Source organism: Neofelis nebulosa, chromosome 12, assembly GCF_028018385.1.
Source record: "Neofelis nebulosa isolate mNeoNeb1 chromosome 12, mNeoNeb1.pri, whole genome shotgun sequence".
Taxonomy (NCBI): Eukaryota; Metazoa; Chordata; class Mammalia; order Carnivora; family Felidae; genus Neofelis; species Neofelis nebulosa.
The window spans coordinates 31083163-31107028 of NC_080793.1; the positions used below are offsets into that span (position 1 = coordinate 31083163).

Genomic DNA, 23866 nt, shown 5'->3' on the forward strand with positions numbered 1-23866 from the left:
TTTTCTCAAATACAATTTCCTGTTCTATAGGATGGGAATAATAACACTAATCTGGTAAGATGGTTTTCTGATTTGACAGTAATGTTATCTCTCATACGCATTATTGCCAACAGCCTTATATCTGGTCTCCTGACTTCTACCCTTGCCCACGTTTCATCTATTATCAAAAGAACGGCTAGAGTAGTCCTGTTAAAACATAAGTCCTGTCACCCTTCTGCTTAACACCTGCCCCCATACCTTCTCATCCCCTTGAGAATAGAAACCCAAATTCTTCACTGGCTTGTATTATCTGCCACCTTCTCATTGCCTCTCTGGCCTGACCTGTCACCACTCTTAACCCCGGAGCATGTTGCTCCAACAACTCTGGGCTCCTTGCTATTCCTCACACATACCAGAAATAACTCCTTCCTCAGGGTCTTTGCACTTGCTGGTTCCTCTACTTGGAAATTCTTGTCTTGAAAGTTTATATGAATCATCCCCTCACCTCCTTTAACCTCACCTCCTTTAAGTTTTTATTCAAAAGTTATCTTCTCAGAGGGGTTTACCCTGGTTCCCCTATCTAAAATTAAAGCCCATTCTCCTCTTAATTCTTCCTCTTTGCTGGTTTACTTTTCTCCTTTGCATCAAATGACATATCCCACATTTACTTCTTTATATGTTTTACTGTCTCTCCCACTAGACTATAAATTCAATGTCAGCATTTTGTTCACTCATTAAATATGTGACTTTGAGGGGGGAAAACCCTCAACTTCTCTGATCTAGAGTTTATTCATCTACTTCCGGCAGAGTTCTGCAGCAATGTCTGGCACAGAGTAGGAGCTTCATAAATGGTTGTTTGAACTGATGATTGACTCTAGAAGAGCTTTCAACATTATGACCATTGAACCATGAAAAAAGAGAAGGAAAAGAAAAAAGGGAAATGTGAGGAAAGGAGAGAAAAGAATCCTGCCATAGATGTTCAGATTACAGTGATATGGATAAAAAGAACCAAGCAGCAGGCCTGGGTGGCTCAGTCTGTTGAGCAGCCAACTCTTAATTTGGCACACGCCGTGGTCTCATGGTTCATGAGATGGAGCCCCCCATGGGGCTTTGTGCTGACAGTGCAAAGCCTGCTTGGGATTCTCTCTCTCCCTCCCTCTCTCTCTCTCGGCCCTTCCCTTGCTTGCATGCACACACACTCTCTCTCTCAAAATAAATAAACTTTTAAAAAAAAGTTTTTAAAAATACTAATAAGAAAAGAACCAAGCAGCAAAAGAAAATAGAAAGGGAACGAACCAGTGTGTCATCATTGAAAAGCCCAGAAAGAAACAAAAAAGCCCTGGAAGGAAGGGCTGTTCTTCACTGTTCACTCCGTATTTGCAACATGTAGCTGTGGTTCATCCTGAGCTGGTACAGCTCTTTCCTGGGAGCCTTGGGAATCTTCCCTTCTTCTGTGAACAAGCAGTTCACCTGTTCCCTCAAGGTGGTCATGGACTTGAGAGGCCTAAAGAATGCCAGTGACTCTTAGGATCAAATTAACAATCAGACCTATCTATTCTTCATCACCATCTAAACATGTATGTAATGCGAAGTACATACTAAGGTAACCACTTTAGCGCACGGTCTGTTACACTCCTCAGTGCACATATACACAAACACATCTTCTCACCACACAACTAAGAGATTCCCAGTTTTCCCGCAGTGCACGGGGCAGGAAATTCTATACTTTTCTTATTCAGATCCCAACTGATGGACTCTTCTGAAACAAGAAAGAGTCTCCAGGACCCACGCACCGGACGCACTCTAGGGCCTCAGGAGGGCCCCTGTCCCTTGTGGTTCATCCTTTATGATGACTCTCACTCTTTTCTTCTCTGGCACCCCAGCCTTGGAGCAGCCATTTTGGTTATCAGATAGGTTTTGCACTGAGATGCCTTTAAAAATCTGTTTTGAGGGAAACGGCTTGCACTTTTTATCCTTGTTGGGAATTTTATTTAGCTAGAGCCTCTTCATCCCAAGGATTTAAAGCCTGATGGAAACTTTAGCTCATGAATCAAAACAGCCCTCCAGAGCTAAAAGCTAGCTGTATTTGCATAACAATTTAGCAGCTCCAAACAGCAGGGCAAGGTGAGGTGAAATAAATTGCCAAGGTCATGGTTCTCTTGAAGTGGTATTGAAATTCAGAACTGTTGGTCCCCAGCCTTGCTCCCCCGCCCAAGGATGTGTCTCCTACCCTCCTTCTAAAGGATATCAAGGCATAAAATAAATTTACTCTACGCGTGGAAACCACAGTCCTGCCCTTACCCCTCTCTTTTGCTTCTAATTTCAGATGATTCAGATCCTGGAGGAAGAGACCAAATCATAACCCACTGACTCCACTGTATTACCATACAAATGAAAGAACTTACTAGAAACGGTGATCTGGATGGGCTCTTGGTCTAAACTAGAAACTATTGTTGACTGTGCTTGAAACTCTAAAAGTATTTTGAATCTCTTTAATTTCTGGATCAAATCATTGCTTCCAATTCACTTTTTAATTCCGAGAACCCCAAAACGTAGGGAACCCTTCAAAACCGCAAAGGCCCACGTGCCCGAGAGAAGGAAGCGGAGATTAAATGTGTAAATGATTCTGGCTTTCGTGCCCTTACTAGAAAAATCTTTAAAGCGACACATCGAAGAGAAGAAGCTCGTTCAAGTTGCAGCTTCTCAGAACCTATCCCAGCGAACCACTGGATTTCGGATTCCTCAGGCACAACTCCGAATTCGGCATTCTCCGCGGCTCCGAGACCTCGCCCTCTGGGGTCGCAAGGAATTTCGCAAACCGAGACGCGTCGCGGTTGCGGGGAGCGGACTTTCCGGGGGCGCGGGAAGCGCCACCCGGGAATCTCCCCATCAGCGGGCGTTTGGCGCAGCCAAGCGACAGGCTGGCGCCAGGGCTCAGCAACAGGGAGGCGCCGGCTGAGGCGGGGAGAACTTTGCGCTCCGAGCAGAACCACCCTTTGCTGGCCAGTCGCGTCGCTCCGCCGAGGAAGCAGGCGGCGGCGGCCACTGGGCGGAAAGGGGAGCGGAGCAAGGAAGGGAGGAAGTAGCGAGACAGGAAGAAAGATGAAGCCAGCGCTGGGGGGCCCCGCCGGAGGGTGGCCGACGGCGGAGCAAGGACGATTTGGCTTGTTTTTCGCACCCCGGGCGTGAACGCCTTCTCCTGAGCGACCCCAAGGAAATAAGGGGGTCTTGCCCGGGCAGAAAAGGGAAAGAAAAGAATCCAAGTGAGCGCATCGCCTCCTGGGTCGCGTTGGCCCCTAGGAACTCGGGCCGCCTCTCAGCCCAACCTCCCCGCGTGGCCGGACGCAGTGCCCGAGCCGCCCTGCAGATGGGGCGGGCAGAGAACGAGCGTCCAAACCGCGGGTGACCGGCGCCGGCCCGCCCGCCTGCCTGGCTCCGCGCAGGGACCGGGCGGGCGGAGGATGCGCGGCGGAGGGACCTGGGCGTGCTAGGCTCCCACTTGGATGGCCCCGGGACCGCTTCGGCTCCTGGGAGCGCTTCGCCGGGAGGAGTGAGCCGCCCGCGGGACCTGGGGGCGGAGACGTGAGGCAGCGGCTGCAGGGGGGCGAGCCGGGCGCACGAGGGGGCGCGCTTTCTCCCTGCGGGTCTCAGTAATGAGGAGACTGAGTTTGTGGTGGCTGCTGAGCAGGGTCTGTCTGCTGCTGCCGCCGCCCTGCGCTCTGGTGCTGGCCGGGGTGCCCGGATCCTCCTCGCACCCGCAGCCCTGCCAGATCCTCAAGCGCATCGGGCACGCGGTGAGGGTGGGCGCGGTGCACTTGCAGCCCTGGACCACGGCCCCCCGCGCCGCCAGCCGCGCTCTGGACGGCAGCCGAGCAGGCGCCCAGCGGGATGAGCCCGAGCCAGGGACTTGGCGACCCCCGGCGCCCTCGCCGGGCGCACGCTGGTTGGGGAGCGCCCTGCACGGCCGGGGCCCGCCGCGCGCCCGGAAGCCGGGGGAGGGCGCCGCGGCGGAGACCCTGTGGCCTCGGGACGCCCTCCTCTTCGCCGTGGACAACCTGAACCGCGTGGAAGGGCTGCTGCCCTACAACCTGTCTTTGGAAGTAGTGATGGCCATCGAGGCGGGCCTGGGCGATCTGCCGCTCTTGCCCTTCTCCTCCCCAAGCTCGCCGTGGAGCAGTGACCCTTTCTCCTTTCTGCAGAGCGTGTGCCACACCGTGGTCGTGCAAGGGGTGTCGGCGCTGCTCGCCTTCCCCCAGAGCCAGGGCGAGATGATGGAGCTCGACTTGGTCAGCTCTGTCCTGCACATTCCAGTGATCAGCATCGTGCGCCACGAGTTTCCGCGGGAGAGTCAGGTGAGAGGAGTGGGGACGCCGCTTGGGGGCCGGGACCTTGTGGAGGGGAGGGGGGACTTGGGGCTTTACAACTTTGATAATGTTATAGGGGTCGGACCATATCCGTAGATGGTTGGTAGAAGGACCTCAGTAAAAGTAAAATAAGTTTAAGTGCGGATGGAAAGAAAATGAGAGGTAGGGGTAGCAGATGGAAGAAAGGAAGTGGGGGGAATAAGCGAAAAAAATCCTCCTGTTTTGACCAGCTGAGCAACCCTAGTGGATGCTGGAGGGAAGTTAGAACTCAAAGTTCTGGATCGTGGAGAGCAATAGAGGTTCTAAAGACTAGCGCGGGGGTGGGGGGTGGGGTGGGGATGGAAGATCTCAGGCAAAGCTAGAGCCTTTCATTCCCTAGAGGAATTGAGAGCACATGGCGGGAAACGCAGCATCTGCTCCGATTCCTGTGGAAGGTGTGCCTGAGGCTTGGGCGGGGGTGGAAGGAAGAAAACATCCCTCAGAATTCCTTTGAGTCAGTCAGTAGAAAATCTGCAACTACTACGGAAGCAACCGGTAAAGTTGTGTGGTTCATTAGGCTTAGGCATTGGAATTCATTAGAAATATCTGAATGGATGGGAGGAACGCATTTGGGATTGGTGGTTTTTGGTTTGTTTGTTTGTTTTCCCCTATCTTCTTTCTGTGTGATGTGGGCTCAGAGACTGGTTGTATGCAGTTGCTGTGTTGAGCCATTTCTGTCTCAATTATCTAGTAATAATAATAATAAAAAAAAAAATCTAATGATTCCATTTCTTAGGGGTTAAAAAATTGAATATATTTTCAAGAAAAGAAGCTATTTGTGAACTTACTGTTGAAGATAGTGATATTGAGGACCTGAGGGCAGAGTCCTTTCAGCAATAGGAGTTTTCTGCATTTTGCTCATTACTTTTATGAAAATATCAAGCTAAATTTAGCCTTGCACAAAGTATTTATGAAACAAGTAGGTAATTGTTATTGGCCTCATGTTAAAGATTGAGAAACTAAGGAAAGTTTTGGTCAGTGTGTTGATAAAAGAGTTAAGACACTGGAGAATTTCTGACTGTATATCATTTTACTATCCCTTTGGCTGAAAAAAAATTTTCTAATCTCTCTTCCTCCACTTTTGATATATATATACAGAGATAAAAGCTCAAATGAGTAAGGCCAAATACAAGTGAAAAGTTTGATAGAATCTATGCATAAAATATCAAGAGAGCACTAAAGGTTTCTTTTTCTAGAAAAATGGATCTTACATTTTTAATCTTAGGAAGGCCGGGCACCCGTTACTTTCAGCAGTTGCCCAGAATATTGCTATTTAATGCTGAACTATAGAGATTTGATCTGCAGAGTGCAGGCTAATTAACTTTTATCTAAAACATTTCCGTCACCTGAATCTGAATGACTATAGGCAGCAGATGGGAAGGCATGGAAAACACAGGTGCACCAGGCTGCCAATGGCCAAAGTGTTATAAACATGAAGTTGCATCCATAGGGTGCATCATTATTAATATATATGCAGAATCAGATTGAACGAAATGCGAGAGTCAGCATCGCTTGCTTCTCATCATTGCTTCTTTATTAATACTTCATAAGTTGCCAATAGTGTTCAGTCTCCAGACTCCATTTCCATTTGTAGATTGTTTGGCAAATCATAAATGCCAAGAATTTTCCCCAAATTAGTGGTTGTCAGTTAGGAAGGAGATTGTGTTCCATGATGGGTTTGTGCAGATATAGCACAGTACAAGGGGACCAGAGAAACCATGAAGCAGCGTCTAGAATTGGACAACTTCAAAGCTTTAGGACCACTGTGGGAACAGTCTTCCAGGGACAACCCTTACAAGCTGACAATAAAATGAACACTCTGCCAAACACATTTACTTCTGTATTTCAAATCAGAAATGTATTTTAAATCACATTTGTCACTGTTATTTTCATGGTACACATCTTGAAAGGGAGAGATTATTCTATTAACTCAGATCTTGTTTGCCCAAGTGACGTTTTCTTTCATTTGTCTTTGTATTTTATATTCAAACATATCTAACTTGTCTTGTTTTTAGTATATCATTTAAATGTCATTCTACAATGTTCTATATTAAGAATGTCCAACTCAATGCCAAGTCACTATAATACGTAATTTTAGGAGAGGACCATAATCTGCTTTCAGCAAAAATAACTGATCTTTCTTTCCCTTGCTTCTCCTAAAAAGTAGACCCATACACTGACGTGATTTAAACACACACACACAAGACAACTTTCAAAATATAAAACAATGTCAGAGTCATTTTAGGCATTAAATAAAATGGACTTAATTTAGCCACCATTCTCAGTGAATTCTACTGCCCAGTGACCTAATACATTGATTGGGCCAGGGACTGAATAAAGGATGCTAGCAGAAAGTGGAATTGTCTACACAACCAAGTAGAATAAAATTGTGTCTCTTATTCAGACAAGTCAAAATTGCTTGGAGCAGTCGCAGCAATATTTCTCTCACTTTCTTTTGTACTGCTAGTTTCTTTCATATGAAACCTTTAATTAATAAATAATAGTTTTGATAGTATTCTACCACAGCTCATGAATGGAAAGAGATACCCCTAAAATGATTAAAACCCTGAGAAAAGCATAATAGTTTTATTTCAATTAACTATTTATGGAAACACATTGGATCATCAGCTTGTAAGGAACCAACTTTATTCAGTGTGGGAAATCCATTATGAGTAAGATAATAAACTATCCACTTTGGAAGCCATATGTATCATCACCACATAAATAAAAGCTTCAGACAGCATTACACATAGGATAGGGTCAAAGCACGTTTCCATCCAAAAAATTGACTTTACTACACACTCAAATCTCCACTTGAGGCTAATTCCTTATATTAAAATGATAATTTCTTCTAAATTCTGTTCCCATGACCTTCAAATAATGATGTTGCATATGGATCCAGTTACATTTACATTTAAGTTATATATAAAGTTCCTATAATTGTTCTTTCTTCCTCTTCATCCCCAAACTACTTTTTCTTTTAGGGTTTTTGTATAGTTTCTCTAAAGTTAACTTCTTGAAATTCACCTGCTCAGGTAGTGACAGATACATATTTCTTTCTAAAATGTTTATCTCCTGTTAATTCCATATTGGTTCCCTTAGGTAGGGTTAGTGGAGTGATATAATTTGCTTAGATCCAAACTCTCATGCAATTAAAAAGTGACTGTGTCACTATTTTCAACTCCAGTTGAACATACCAACTGCAGTTTGCCTGTCTCATGAGTCATACATGCTGTAATCAGTCATATATGCTGTTTAGTCCCATGGAAATACAAGTATTTCAGATGTTCCCCTTTCTCTGACAACACAGTGCTAAGTACAGAAGCTTATTTATTAGAATTTGGCTAGCATAGTGCCACTTTTGTATGATACAGGGACCAGAACAATGATACCACTAAGGTGCAGGTTTTCCCTCTATCTGAAAGTATACTTTACTATCTGAAAGTAAAACATTCCTGTGAAACCTTTTGTAAGCCAAAATGGCATAAAGTGAAGAGTATTCTCCACTTTCCAAAAGTTCATGTAATGTCACTTCGCTTTAAGGAAAGACCTACATTAGCACCTGTTTTCCATAATGGAAAAAAAATCAGAAGAGGATTTTCACTTTCATGAAAACAAAGTGGGATAATGTAGAGTTTCAGAAAGTGAGAGATACCTGTAGTGCCCCTTTACCCAAGGTTTTGCTTTCCACTGTCAATCATGGTCTGGAAGCAGATCTCTCCTCCCCTGACTTAGTGTCAAAAGGTCAATAGTAGCCTCACTGCATCACAACGCCTATGTCTTTCTCCTCACTTCATATTATTACATAGGCATTTTATCATTTCACATCATCACAAAAAAGTGAATTTAGTACAATAAGATGTTTTGAGAGAGAGACCACATTCACATAACTTTTATTATAGCATACTGTTATAATTGTTTTATTATTAGCTATTGTTAATCTCTTAATGTGCCTAATTTATAAATTAAATTTTATCATAGGTATGTATGTACAGGAAAAAAACCACAGTATTCATAGTATAGGTGCTATCCCTGGTTTCAGATATTCACTGGGGCTCTTGGAATGTATGCCCCACAGATAAGGGAGGGGTACTACTATATATAACTTAGGTGCATTATTAGGGGACAAGTAAAGGACGTTTATTTTTAACAGATTTTCTCTCAATTGTATTGGTTTTCCTTGACTTGCTTCATGCAAAGCACTGCTGTCTGTCCTCTGAGGGAAATATATGCTTCTGCAATTCATGATGAATGGCTGATAGTAGCACCTAATTGTTGCTGACTTGAAGATAAATGATTTCAAATTAAATGTCAAGTGATACAAAACTTTTCTTAGAAGTGATCTTTTACAGATTCCTCTTGAGGAACAGAGACTTGGGACTAATTTGGAAGTTTTTATTTTTAATTTGGGGATTTTTTTAATAGTACTTAAATTTTTTTTTTCAGATAAATACATCAGAACAGACTAGCAGATACATTCATTGGGCAATTAATCTGTCTCACCCACTTTTCTTTGTGTCTTCCGCAGTATAATCATAGAGAATATTTGGTTTTGACCTTCTTTGACTCATCTTGGAGTTAATTTATGATGAATCAACTGAACTGAGTATCTGAATCATCTGAAGACCAATTTCAATGTCCCTTAATGTTTTATCTTGTGGTGTTGTGCAATCCACCATGGATTTTGTGCCATTAGATCTTATTTCATGAATACCTCCAGTCAAATTCCAATAATGTTGGTTAAAAGGGCACAATATAATGGAAGGTATATTAAATAATAGTCAAGACTCTCAGTCTACCTCTGCCTTTTACTGGCCATGTAATCTTGGGCAAGTGCCCAAGTTCTATATACCCATTCAAATGAAAATGAAAATGTGTTGCTGAGCTCCATGCTTATCAGTCAAAAGAAGGTACTTACCAATCTGACACAGTTGTTTTATAAATCAAATAAGAAAATGAAGTACTTTGGGAAAATTTATAGTATTAGCCCAATGACTGGGAGAGAGGTGTTGGTTATGATCTGATAAGAATCATCCAAGTCTTAATTCTTCACTAATTCTCATTAGTAGTTACTGATCAAATTGGGATGTGATTCACAGTGTAACATGTCTTCATTCTCCACCTTACTGTCTACTCCCTCATTTTCTTCCTCTTAGAGAAAAAAAAATAGTAAGTAGGTTTAGTCCTCCCCCAAAAAAGGGGGAAAAGAAAAAACTTTTAAGTATGTTGCACACTTGCCCCAAAATAGAGGACACGCCATAGGTACTATTTCTATACTGATGGCAAATTTTTACCTTTCGCACATCTAACGCAGTTTCTAGAGCCTTAGGTATTGCCTTAGAAGCCTCAATAAGATGCTCAAGGTTTTTCAGAAATGTTGGTCTCTCACATTGGTCATAAGTTTTTCCTGTGAGCAAACTTACAATAATAGATTGTTTATGAGACTATGGCCATACAGTTAACCCACTCCACCTACTATATCAGTAAGCACACTGGTTGGCTCATCTGACATTATTTTCACAGCAAGTCTTTCTTGATGAGAACAGCAGTGTGTTGGTCCATTCTGGCACAAGCTCCTTATCTCATCATGGATAGATTACAAAGAGTTTGCAAACCAGCTACTTTGAGTACCACGGCCCTAGATAATTATGTGGGGGCTCTCATAGCAAAGTATTGCTCAATTTGGTGGCATCACTAAATGTAGAGATGAGCACCTCATCGTCTCTTCTCCTGCCTACTCTAGCTTCTGCCACTCACATACACAGAAAATTAGAGGAAGTGTAGAGCACCAGAAATGAGGCGCTACATCTATAAAAGTAGGCAAGAAGGAGGAAAGAACATCTCAGCATCTGCCATGTTGCTTTTGGAGAGAATGCATGAATAACAAACTAATGGAAATCTTTTAAGCCACTGATTTGTCTTTCTCAGATCTTTTCTTTATGGGGTAGTGGGAGAAAAGAGCAATAGGGAAAAGGTGAACAAAGAGTAAGCTAGCTGTCTGCCCCCACTCTTGCTTCTTCCCTCCCCTTCACCCAACCTAACACCTCAGCCAGATTTTCAGGTCTCCTTCTGAATGGGCATGATTCAGTCACTTTCAGAGGACACTGTGATCTTCTGCATTGAGGGAGCAGGTTGATCACACGGACCTGGACTGGTATTGCGTCAACTGGAGTAAATACTGATACTGAAAGGCTAGTATCTGGTTTAGCCAGCGATGGTCTACTGGTAGAGATGAGCCTTCAGAAGTTCAAGTAGTAAAGAATTAAGCAGGATGACTTCATTTTTAGTCAGGCTGAATTATGCCCAATTGTTAGTCTTTGAGTCATACATTTAGGAACAAACTAAATCATATATATTTTTGTAGCATTTATGCTTTTCAAGTCTTCACAAATGTGCTCACAGAATCCTCCTAACAGCCTTGTGAAGTAGAGAACAATGTATAGAAAACATACAGGGTACTAGAGAAAGCTATGCATTATAGGAAGTGAGGAGTCACCAAGAAGAAAACAGACTAATAGCTTCTTCTACATTCAGTGTATTTGTTAGCCTACAATCCAAGAACAGACTGGATCCATCACTGCTTTTGAATTACCTCAGAAAGAGGATAAAAGAGAGCAATATATACTTCAGGTTTGATTGTTAAAAGCATATTTCACACTAAATAACCAATAATGGGAATTGAATTAAATGAATCATGATATAGTTTTACAGTGGAGTTCTATATACCCATTCAAATGAAAATATATTGACATATATAGAGAAAAATATTTTATAATGTATGTAAAGTGTGACCTTGATCTTATAAACGATGAAGTCTAGAATTTTATTTATAAAAATGATAAATGTGATTGTAACTGGATGATCTATGCTTCCCTATCTGTGCTCCAGTTTTTTTTAAAGTATGTATTACCTACATGATTAAAAATATTAAGAGGAAAAAAGACAAGTTACCTTCACCTTTCCTCACCAATGCTTTCAATACTTCAATATGAAAATATAGATTTTAGGAAAAAGTAAATTGTAGAGCATGTTTACATTTATCAAAGTCCTTTCCCATCTTTTTTTTTTTTTCATTTTATTCTCACAATTACTTTGTAAGGCAAGCAGGACAAATAGTGTACCTTTGTTTTGCAAGTGAGACAATAATAACATAAATGAAAGAAATACAAAGTAAGAGTGAAGGGAAAAGGTTTCTGAGAAGCACAGACCTATGTCTGAATCTTAGCTTTACAACTTTCTAGACATTTTACCTTGGGAAATATGCCTCAATTTCTTGATCCATGAAATACGACTATCTCAGAAAGTTATGGCGAAGACAACACCACGTATGCGAAGTTCTAAGCACGGTACCTAGAGCACTGTGTGTTCTTACTATGTCAGTGATCGTTCTCTTAATACAAAGGGTTGGCATGGCAAGTTTAATAAAAACTAAAATTATCAGAGTAAGTCCTCAAATATCCTGGGTTGCTCTCCAGAGTACCTCCAAATGCATTTTCAATATGCACATGATAGTCAAGCTTAGGAGATCCAGTTCCAGTGGACCAACCCTAAGCACAGCAAAGAAATCTGCTGTTTTGAAACCCCACTTAGGGGTCCAATTCACTGAAGTGCATTCTTAGCTTAGGTATATGTAAAGTTGGTCAGCAATGAGGTGAACTTTGAGGTCTAGTTTCAACTAGTTGCTCCTTTGTATTGGTTCTCAATGACTGGATCTTTGGATTGGTTATGTCAGAGGTAAAAAATAATGCTCTATTTCTATTAGTCGGTGTAAGTGAGGAATTCATAACTCTTGCCTTTATCTACTAACCTAATTTCTCATAGGAGGCTCCCAGAAATTAAACTTAAGAAATAGTAGAACCATGAGCCAATTGATATTTTAGACTTCTAGAGGAAAATGAGGTTGTGAGAAAGGGCAGAGTCTCACTTGACATGGATTGAAGGTTCAGAAGTTACCCATTTCATACAGGATTTATCTGTACTAAAGTAACTGATTTGTGGCATATATTAGCTCAAAAGTTTAGGGACAATAGCCCTATTATATACTAAGGCTTACCCAAAAAAGATACCCATAAGGCAAATTGTGGTTTATTGAATGCTGACGAATCAAAACTGATGCACACAACTTTGAGGGACTTTTTAAATGCATACTGCTGTTCTGATTATAAAAGTCATGAATACATGTGCACTGCTTCGCATGGGTGTCCACAGATAACCTTGAGTAACATTTTGATATATTTTATTCTCTCAAGGCTAATGGTTTAAAATTTTTATAAACCATTGGGTACAGTTAAAGAAAGCCTTACTGTCAGTCCAAATGGGCTGGACGAAAGGACAGGAGAGGGGAAAAATTTTTTTTTGTTAACTTTCCAAAAAGTCAGAGTTGATAGGGCCTTTTGAAACTTGGGCACTCTGAATTGATGGTATTTCTATATTAAAAGGTGGTATTTTCCTTTGTATGTGCAACCTAGCTTTATATTTTCAACATTCTACAAGTGGCCGTGTCTGTATGGTTCCAAACAATGGCTTGGTCTGGATCTTTCAGTGCCATTCCTAAGAATGACTTGGAAATGGGTTGCCACTACTCTCTTCTCAGTTTGGGATGGTCATTAGCAGAACTTCCAGTGTCAAGCACTTTCAGGGCCACACAACCTACATGCAATCTCTTGCTGTTTTTTGTATTGAAGGCCCCAACCCAAAGCGAAACAAAAGTGGGGTTAATACTCTCCAGATTAAAAATAAAGAAATTTTATCTCATAAACAAAGTGAGCTGCTCAGCATGTCTTCATCTAACAGAATCACAATCTGCCTGTTGCAGAATTCCATTTGTTCAGTCCCAACCGGAGGTATTTAAATAGGGATTCCATTAAACAAAGAATTTGCTTCTATATATTATGAATTTAATAGGTTCAGACGGAGAGCTGTTATTGTTTTGATACTATGCAAGAAATTCATTTGAGTCACGTCACACACTGTGTTATATACACAAAGAAAAGCTTCAGTGTATACCTGAAAATGAATGATAAATCCATGCCTGAATCAATCCAGTGTGCCTTCATCTGGTTGCAGGCACAGAGAGCCATCTAGTGTTCCCTAAAATACAGCTTTTAGGTAAAGCATCCTAGAAATCCAACCTGACAAGGCAGGAAAAGGATTCCAAAGAGCTTTTAGTCCATGTCCCAGCCTTTTAAGTCTGTGGGAAATCTAGGTTAATCCACCACAGAAAGGACCTTCTTTTGCCTTCTAAGAAGATCCAACAATCTCTGTTCTTTGGCCACCGTACCTATAATTGCAGTTATAAACCTTAAAGTAAGACTATCTGCAAGTGTATGTTTCAAGGGGTTGGGAGGCAAATGTGAATGACTTTTACCAACTCTAGGAAGGCAGTGACTAATTGTTGTAGTAACTGTATTTACTATCACTTTGGTTTATAAAGCAACTTGAAAAGATGTAGCAATTTTATTGTGTTAAGCATATCATTTGCTCCTTTATGTCCAACTATAAAAATTTTATGTCCTTTGTGGGTAATTCCAAAAATAAAAAAATACTAAAGAATAAAATAAAAATCACCCATAAACCCACAACCCAGAGATTTAGACATATGTATGTGTGGTAAAATTGGGATCCATGCTATTTTATGATTTTTAAAATGTATATACATTTTAAAATGTATATACATCTTCCTGTGTCATTAATATTTTTTTCATTATTTTTAATGGCTATGTAATTTGCCTTGGAATAGATTGTTTCATTTGTTTGACCCCTGTTGTTTGAATCCAGGTATTTCCCCTCAAAAAATCAGTAACACTTTAATGAGACTTTACCAGCCTGGTCCTTCTTGTAGTTTTTGGTGCTATGGAACATCCACTACTTGAGTTCTAGGACATCATCATGGTTGGGGTTTATTGTGTGTGTCTTTTTTTTTCCGGCTCTTTCATTATCTTTCACTGATTATACTTGCTGTCTTTGACCACTTGTAGTAACAATCCTAAGGCTGTGCTAAAATGATAGCTACTAGCTCTGTATGAAAACATTTAAATACATTTAAATTAATTAAAATGATATAAAATTTAGAACTATCTCAGATGCTCTCACCCCATTTCAAGTACTCAGTGGCCACATGTGGGTAGTGGCTACTGTATTTGACAGCACAGATACACAACATTTTCTGTCTTCATAGAAAGTTCCATTGGACATTCTATTGCTGTCAAAGGGCATGCAGTTGTAAGAAGCAGAAACTCATTCTGTGGAGCTCAAAAGTGAGGAGTTTATGCTGAAAACTGCAGGAAAATGACAAGGAAGAAAATTGCAGGAGCTGCTGGAAAGTGGTAGGGCAGCTACTCTCTGCCTGTCTTCTGGGGCCCAAAAGCTCTTCTTCTCTTGGCTCCTTTCTTCACATCTGCTCCATCCTTCTCTCTGGATACCAGCTTCTTCCTCTGCCCTGCCATGACTTCTGCATGAATGTGGTTCTGATTTACTATGATGATTAAATGTAGCCTGAACTCAGTAGGATTTACAGCTCTAATCATCTGAGCAGGGTAAAGAATTAGAGAATGACTATGGTTCTTCACCAAGGCCTGTCTGAAGAGGTGACATCTGAACATAGAATGAAGTAAGAAGTGAATCATGCAAATTTCTAAGGGAAGAGCATTGTAAGCAGAGAGAACAAAAGTACAAAGCTCCTGAGGTAGGAATGAGCAGAGCAAGAAATGTTTGTTGAATAAATGAAAAAATGGGCTATCCTTAGGTACTATCCTTTATGACATTTGTGAGTGGGCACAGTTTCAAAGAAGGTATAACTAGTGAGGCAGTACCCAGATCTGGGGTACTCATATACATGGGTATTTCCCAAGGTTTGGACCCCTGAATTTGTCTCCTGGCATAGGGCAATACCAGGAATTTCTAACTGGAATTTCCAGTTCTATCTCATTCTCACCTTAAACTCAAAATATCTAAAGATACCTAAGGTTGTGCCCCCTCTTACCTATAAACAAGAATTCTCATACCATCTCGGACCTCTCTCCTTCTCATCGAGTTCTGTTGCCTTCCTTTGAATACTTTCCATAACTTCATCCTTCCTTCTTTTCACAAGACATTAGCGGCTCCCACCAATATTCTTGAGTAGCCTCTAGATCTCTAGTTTCTTTTCCCCAAGCCATTCTACAATCTTCTGAAAGCAAAGCAACTTCCATTCATTTATTCATTCTTTATTTTAAATTTTTTTAAGTTTATTTAATTTTGAGAGAGAGAGAGTGTGTGTGTCTGTGTGTGTGTGTGTGTGTGTGTGAGCAAGTGAGGGAGGGGCAGAGAGAGAGAGAGAATCCCAACCAGACTCTGCACTGTCAGTATGGGCCTGTTGCAGGGCTCGAAATCACAACCCATGAGATCACGACCTGAGCCAAAATTAAGAGTCAGGCGTTCAACCAACTGAGCCACCCAGGTGCCTCTTCATTCTTCATTTTTTATTCAAGTATAACACACTAAGCTTCATGCCAACTCCCTGCTCAATGTCCATCTTACTATTGCAATATCATCATCCTTTTTCCATGTCCCAACACTCCTGAGGGATGAAACACACACCTTAATCACAATGATGCACTACAAGAGTAATTCACAAAATTGGAGCAGGGTACACTGAGCTTAAGAGAACGTATCAGATTCTCCAAGTTTTGTGAGTATAGTTCAAGAGTATTCCATCCCTCATTCTCAAGATTCTGACATGCCTCCCCTGAAGCCAGAGAAACACAGGTTAATGATGAGCAAACTTACAGAATCTGGTCCTCAAGACCTTTCACAAACACGTGCAAATAACTCTTTCCAATTCATGACATTCTTTTGGGATACAGGTGCCCAGAAAGCATAAAATCTCTAGGAATAGAAATGTGTGTGTGACATAAAAAAAAATCAATAGATGTAAATTATTATATTAAAAAGCATTTCTCTATTATATATCTATATAGAAAGACAGGTATATACCCAAGTTGTCATGATTTGCAGATGAATTAAGCTCCTATTCAGAATTGATTTTTCCATTGAAACAATGTTATCTGTGGCTGTTAAGACCTCAGGCCAGGCCACAAAAGCCTGTTTGACCCATGCTATAAGAGAATTCTGGTAATAGTGTTTCTGCAGACGCTGAACACTATCTGTTACAGGCTCTTTTTGTTTGAGACCAAGGGGATATGGAGTGAGGAGGCCAACCAGAAGACCTGACTTTAAATTATCATTCCAGAGTCATCTGTACAGTCTTGGAAAACGTCTCCTGAGTCTCAATTTTTTAATATTATAAATTATAAATAAATAGTCCCTCATTAAGCAGGTATTGGTTGTGTACTTACTATACTGTTTTAAAGAATCGATATGGGTTGCAGCAAATCAATATACATAAAAACACTTTGTAAATTCAAATTTAAAAAACAGATGAGAAGCATTCTTACTGAAGCATCTGTTTCATCACGAAGACGCTTGTAGTTCCGCTTTTGGAAAGCCAGGACATATCTTCTCCAGGGCTAATTTGGCCATGGGAATAGCCCACCCTTGTCCTGCCCTCCTACACTGAACCACAGTAATCCCACTGTAACTTCAATGGTCACCAGCAGCTGGAAAGGGAGGAAAGGAGGGCAGGGTGGTTTCACACTTTCCAAATGGAGACTTTAAAAAGTGCTCAGGGCATCTGGGTGGCTCAGTCAGTTAAGCATCTGATTTCGGCTCAGGTCACCATCTCACGGTTCATGGGCTCGAGCCTTGTGCTGGGATTCTCTCTCTCCTGTTCTCTCTGACCTTCCCTCATTCACTGTCTCTCTCTCTCTCTCTCTCTCTCTCTCTCTCTCTCTCTCTCTCTCTTCCTCTTGAAATAAATAAATAAACAAAAAAGTGCTCATCCTAGCTGCTCGTCTCAGGCCTGAGGGGAAGAAAGGGCTTTGAGGATCTGACAGGATAGGAAAGCTACAGCCAGGACAAGGTTGGAATGAGAGACACTTTGGAAATCAAATATTAAAGCTCAGATTGCCTGCTAATATTCATAAAAACACATTAGTTCAGATTTAAGATTTCATCAGTTTCTAAATAATATTTCATAATGGAGTGGGATCCTGGAAAATAATCAAACCTCATTCTAGCGTTCACTCCAAGTCTGCCTTTAGCACTTGCTGGACAGCAGCCACTTAAAAATCTTTTCCTTTCCTTAGGTCAGAACCAGTTCTGGATTCACCGCCCCACCCCCACCCCAGGCCAGGAGAGCCCTTAGGATCCTCTTTTTTTTTTTTTTCAACGTTTTTTTTTTTTTTTTTAAATTTTTGGGACAGAGAGAAACAGAGCATGAACGGGGGAGGGGCAGAGAGAGAGGGAGACACAGAATCAGAAACAGGCTCCAGGCTCCGAGCCATCAGCCCAGAGCCTGACGCGGGGCTCGAACTCACGGACCGCGAGATCGTGACCTGGCTGAAGTCAGACGCTTAACCGACTGCGCCACCCAGGTGCCCCTTTCTTTAAATTTTTTTTTTCAACGTTTTTTTTTTTTATTTATTTTTGGGACAGAGAGAGACAGAGCATGAACGGGGGAGGGGCAGAGAGAGAGGGAGACACAGAATCGGAAACAGGCTCCTTAGGATCCTCTTTATGCAAAGTAATGCTGGGAAAGATCAGGAATAAACCAGCAGGCTTACCCTTGGCCACACCATCCATGCCTACAGTATTTCACTGTCCTCCTAGCTGACTTCTCTGCCTCCAGTTTTGGCTCTTCAGTTACATTCTCCAAGCGACTGTCAGAAAAAGAAACAGTTCACTGGCCTGCTTAAACCTGGTCGCTCCTCCCTAAAAACTACAGCCTAGTTTCCCATTTCAGGGATTGTGTACTGCCTTCATAAGTTTTGCCATATCTCTGCATCACCTGTTGCCATTAATTTTTAAAATCACTCTTTTTACTTAAATAAGTGTATTAAAAAACATTTTTTATCATCGCATTAGTGAAAAACCAGTCCCCCTTTCCATAAATAGAAATAAGTACGCAAAAGGGACACATGGGTGGCTCAGTTGGTTAAGCTTCCCACTTCAACTCAGGTCATGATCTCACAGTTCAGGAATCCGAGCCCCGCATTGGGCTCTCTGCTATCAGTGCAGAGCCCACTTTCAGTCCTCTGTCTCCCTCTTTCTCTGCCCATCCCTAGCTTGTGCTCTCTCTTTCTCTCTCTCAAAAATAAACATTAAAAAAAAAAGATTCTTAAGAAATAAGTACACAATGAAATAAGTACAGCATGAAAATAAAATCGTTCTAGCTGGGTAGGTAGCTGTGCCTGAGCCCTTCTTCAAAAGGGAAAATTTCCAGGTGTTAGGGAAGTGTTGAAGGCATATTGACACCAAATGGAGGCTTTCTCCTAGATTTAGCAGAAGGATTAAATACTAATTGAGAAGGGATTAACATTCTCACTGTGTGATTCAGTGTTACTTAATGTCAAGTCCCTGATCAAGATCCTCTCATGAACCGCCTACACTCTGCCAGCCTCTCACCTATAGGTTGAATTCTAAGCAGCTTAGTGCGGCATTCAAGACCCTTCATTATCTGAGCCTTGATTAGCTTCTTTTTTAAAAAATTTTTTCAAATGTTTCTTTATTTTTGAGAGAGAGACAGAGTGCGAGCAGGGAAGGCGGCAGAAAGAGAGAGGGACACAGAATCTGGGGAAGGGGCAGAGAGAGAGAGAGGGACACAGAGTCCGAAGCAGGCTCCAGGCTCTGTGCTATCATCACAGAGCCTGACATGGGGTTCCAACTCACAAACTGTGAGATCATGACCTGAGCTGAAACCAAGTGTCAGATATTTAACCAACTGAGCCACCCCGTTGCCCCTCTTCTCATTTCTTCTTGATACTAACCCTTTGCCCTTGCACTCTGCTCAACAGTGCCTAAATGCACAATGTTGTTCCAAGCCTTGGCACATGCTACTCTCACTCTTTGGAATGATCTTTCCCCTTGTGTCTGCCTGAAACTCCTATTCAACCTTCAAACCTTTGCTCAAATATCACATATGCACTGTTGACTGCCCGTCCTCTCCCTGCCACAGTTAGCCAATTCCACTTTTGTGGGACATCCTTCTTTTCTAGATCTATCAAACAGCAGGGTAATTATTAGCATGTGTCTCTATCCTCCATTGAATTAAACCCTAAGCTTCTAATATAGTGCATGGCTCATAATAGATGTTCAGTGACTGTTGACTAAAGTGAATGAATGGTACATATCCATCCCTTCCAGTGTAACAGAACTAAGTACAGTAATCCCTATGGGAAACCCACTGACTGTTCAGATGGGATGATGTGAACCTAAGAAAGTGTACCACCTTATGAAAAAGGATGCTCATTCACTGTAGTGGATAGAGTTCATGACCACCCACAATTTACTGTTATGTAGAACAAAGCTGGAGGAGTAAGGCCTTGGGGAAATTGATTTTGTAAGAAGTAGAAAACCTGTTTCTACTGCCCTATTAAATTTTTTATATATCTTTCATTGTCCCCAGATCGGTTTTCAATTTCCTAGAGATCACAAGTGACAGGAAAATGACATTGTTCTCATGTCTGTGAGCCACTGCTTTCCCAAATTTTAATCCCCCCTTCAGCCAATTTCACTATATTGTATAGACAAAGATTCTTGACATGTAAAATTAAAGAAAGTCAGAGCTGATGAAAAGTAAAGTTACTGGAAATAATCACCAGTTAAGAAGAGAAAACTCTAGAATTGTATTTCATCCTGTCATCCCTTGTCAAACAAAATAATCAGGAAATCAGACAAGAGTTCAGTTCTGACTAAGACTAACCAGTTCTATTCCTGGCTCAGTTTCTTTCATTAAGTATAACTCCTTAGGCTTTCAGACCTCTGGAGTGGTGGCCATCTGTGTGTTAGCAATACCCAGATAACTTTTCAAAATGTAGATTCCCAAACATGAAAGCCCAACTTATTCCCCTGGGTTTGGAGCACAGAAATCTGTCTAAAAACCAACAACTTCACAGGTGATTATGTCCACAGGTGATTCAGAGTATCATATTTTGGGACACCATTATCCTAAGAGTCCCCCCACTAAAGTGATTTTCACATTGTGACCAGGCACCACCTGAAACAAAAGCCCAAGGAAAATTTTTCTTACTTTCCATAATTTATTTTTTATAGTTTACATCCAAGTTAGTTAGCATATGCTCCAACAATGATTTCAGGAGTAGATTCCTTAATGCCCCTTCCCCATTTAGCCCATACCCCTTCCCACAACCCCTTCGGCAACCCTCTGTTTATTCTCTATATTTAAGAGTCTCTTATGTTTTGTTTCCCTCCCTGTTTTTATATTATTTTTGCTTCCCTTCCCTTATGTTCATCTGTTTTGTATCTTAAAGTCCTCATATGAGTGAAGTCATACGATATTTGTCTTTCTCTCACTGACTAACTTCGCTTAGCATAATACCCTGTAGTTCCACCCATGTAGCTGCAAATGGCAGGATTTCATTCTTTTTGATTGCCGAGTAATACCCCATTGTATATATATACCACATCCTCTTTATCCATTCATCCATCGATGGACATTTGGGCTCTTTCCATACTTTGGCTATTGTTGATAGCACTGCTATAAACATTGGGGTGCATGTGTCCCTTCAAATAAGCATACTATGTATCCCTTGGATAAATACCTAGTAGTGCAATTGTGGGGTCGTAGGGTAGTTCTATTTTTAATTTTTTGAGGAACCTCCATACTGTTTCCCAGAGTGGCTGCACCAGTTTGCGTTCCCACCAGCAGTGCAAAAGAGATCCTCTTTCTCCACATCCTCGCCAACATCTGTTGTTGCCTGAATCGTTAATGTTAGCCATTCTGACAGGTGTGAGGTGGTATCTCAATGTGGTTTTGATTTGTATTTCCCTGATGATGAATGATGTTGAGCATTTTTTCATTCGTGTGTTTGCCATCTGGATGTCTTTGGAGAAGTGTCTATTCATCTCTTTTACCCATTTCTTCACTGGATTATTTGTTTTTTGGGTGTTGAGTTTGATAAGTTCTCTGTAGATTTTGGATACTAACCTTTATCTGATATTTCGTTTGCAAATATCTTCTCCCATTCCGTTGGTTGCCTTTTACTGTTGCTGATTGTTTCCTTTGCTGTGCAGAAGCTTTTTATTTTGATGAGGTCCCAATAGTTCGTTTTTGCTTTGGTTTCCTTTGCCTCCAGAGACATGTTGAGTAAGAAGTTGCTGCAGGCGGGGTCGAAGAGGCTTTTGCCTGCTTTCTCCTCGAGCATTCTGATGGCTTCCTGTCTTACATTTAGGTCTTTCATCCATTTTGAGTTTATTTTGGTGAGTGGTGAAAGAAAGTGGTCCAGGTTCATTTTCCTGTATGTCACTGTCCAGTTTTCCCAGCACCATTTGCTGAAAGACTGTCTTTATTCTGTTGGATAGTCTTCCCTGCTTTATCAAAGATTAGTTGGCCATAGTTTGTGGGTCCATTTTTGGGTTCTCTATTCTGTTCCATTGATCTGAGTGTCTGTTCTTGTGCCAGTACCATACTGTCTTGATGATTACAGCTTGTAGTATAGCTTGAAGTCCGGGATTGTGATGCCTCCTGGTTTGGTTTTCTTTTTCAAGATTGCTTTGGCTATTGGGGGTCTTTTCTGGTTCCATACAAATTTTAGGATTATTTGTTCTAGCTCTGTGAAGAATGCTGGTGTTATTTTGATAGGGATTGCATTGAATATGTAGATTGTTTTGGGTAGTATCGACATTTTAACGATATTTGTTCTTCCTATCCAGGAGCATGGAATCATGCTCATGTATTTCTTTTTCCATTCTTTTGTGTCTCCTTCAATTTCTTTCTTAAAGTTTCTATAGTTTTCAGTGTATAGATTTTTCACCTCTTTGGTTAGATTTATTCCTACATATTTTATGGGTTTTGGTGCAATTGATTTCTCTTTCTGTTGCTTCATTATTGGTGTATAGGAATGCAACCAATTTCTGTGCATTGATTTTTATTTCCTGCAACTTTGCTGAATTCATGGATCAGTTCTAGCAGTATTTTGGTAGAATCTTTTGGGTTTTCCATATAGAGTATCATGTCATCTGTGAAGACTGAAAGTTTGACCTCCTCTTGGACAATTTGGATGCCTTTCATTTCTTTATGTTGCCTGATTGCAGAGGCTAAGACTTCCAATACTATGTTGAATAACAGTGGCAAGAGTGGACATCCCTGTCTGGTTCCTGACCTTAGGGGGAAAGCTCTCAGTTTTTCCCCATTGAGGATGATATTAGTGGTGGGTCTTTCCTATATGACTTTTATGATCTTGAGGTATGATCCTTCTATCCCTACATTCTTGAGGGTTTTTACCAAGAAAGGATGCTGTATTTTGTTAAATGCTTTCTCTGCACCTACTGAGAGGATCATATGGTTCTTGTCCTTCCTTTTATTGATGTGATGTATTACATTGATTGTTTTGTGTCCCTGCCTCCCAGGTATAAATCCCACTTAGTCTTGGTGGATACTTTTTTTTATGTATTGTTGGATCCGGTGGGCTAGTGTCTTGTTGAGGATTTTTGCATCTGTGTTCATCAGGGAAATTTGTCTATAATTCTCCTTTTTAGTGGGTGTTTGTCTGGTTTTGGAATCAAGGTAATGCTGGCTTCATGGAAAGAGTTTGGAAGTTTTCCTTCCATTTCTATTTTTTGGAACACCTTCAAGAGAATAGGTGTTAAATCTTCCTTAAATGTTTGGTAGAATTCCCTCGAAAGCCATCTGGCCCCAGACTCTTGTTTTTTTGGAGATTTTTGATTACTAATTACTAATTCTTTACTGGTTATGGGTCTATTCAAATTTTATATTGCTTCCTGTTTCAGTTTTGGTAGTTTATATGTTTCTAGGAATTTGTCCATTTCTTCCAGATTGCCCATTTTATTGGTGTATAATTGCTCATAATATTCTTATTATTGTTTTTATTTCTGCTGTGTGGGTTGTGGTCTCTCCTGTTTCATTCTTGATTTTATTTATTTGGTCCTTTCCTTTTTCTTTTTGATCAAACTGGCTAGTGGTTTATCAATTTTGTTAATTCTTTCAAAGAACCAGCTTCTGGTTTCCTTGATCTGTTCTACTGTTTTTTTGGTTTCGATAGCATTGATTTCTACTCTAATCTTTATTATTTCCTGTCTTCTGCTGGTTTGGGGTTTTATTTGCTGTTCTTTTTCCAGGTCTTTAAGGTGTAACGTTAGGTTGTATATCTGTGACCTTTCTTCCTTCTTTAGGAAGGCCTGGATTACTATACACTTCCCTCTTCTGACAGCCCTTGCTGCATCCCAGAGGTTTGGGGCTGTAGTGTTATCATTTTCATTGACTTCTATGTACTTTTTAATTTCCTTTTTAACTTCTTGGTTAGCCCATTCATTCTTTAGTAGGATGTTCTTTAGTCTCCAAGTATTTGTTGTCTTTCCACTTTTTTTCTTGTGGTTGAATTTGAGTTTCATAGTGTTGTGGTCTGAAA

General features: G+C 41.0%; 1 protein-coding gene across 1 annotated transcript in view; it reads left to right on the forward strand.

Annotated features, from left to right (window-relative positions):
* Positions 1 to 3201: 3201 nt before the first annotated feature.
* Positions 3202 to 23866, forward strand: part of GRIN3A (glutamate ionotropic receptor NMDA type subunit 3A) — a 171933-nt gene continuing 151268 nt past the window's right edge. Inside the window, exon 1 of the mRNA XM_058694726.1 lies at positions 3202 to 4331. Coding sequence (XP_058550709.1) covers positions 3633 to 4331 — 699 coding nt within the window. The 5' untranslated portion in view covers positions 3202 to 3632. The remainder of the gene's footprint in view (positions 4332 to 23866) is intronic.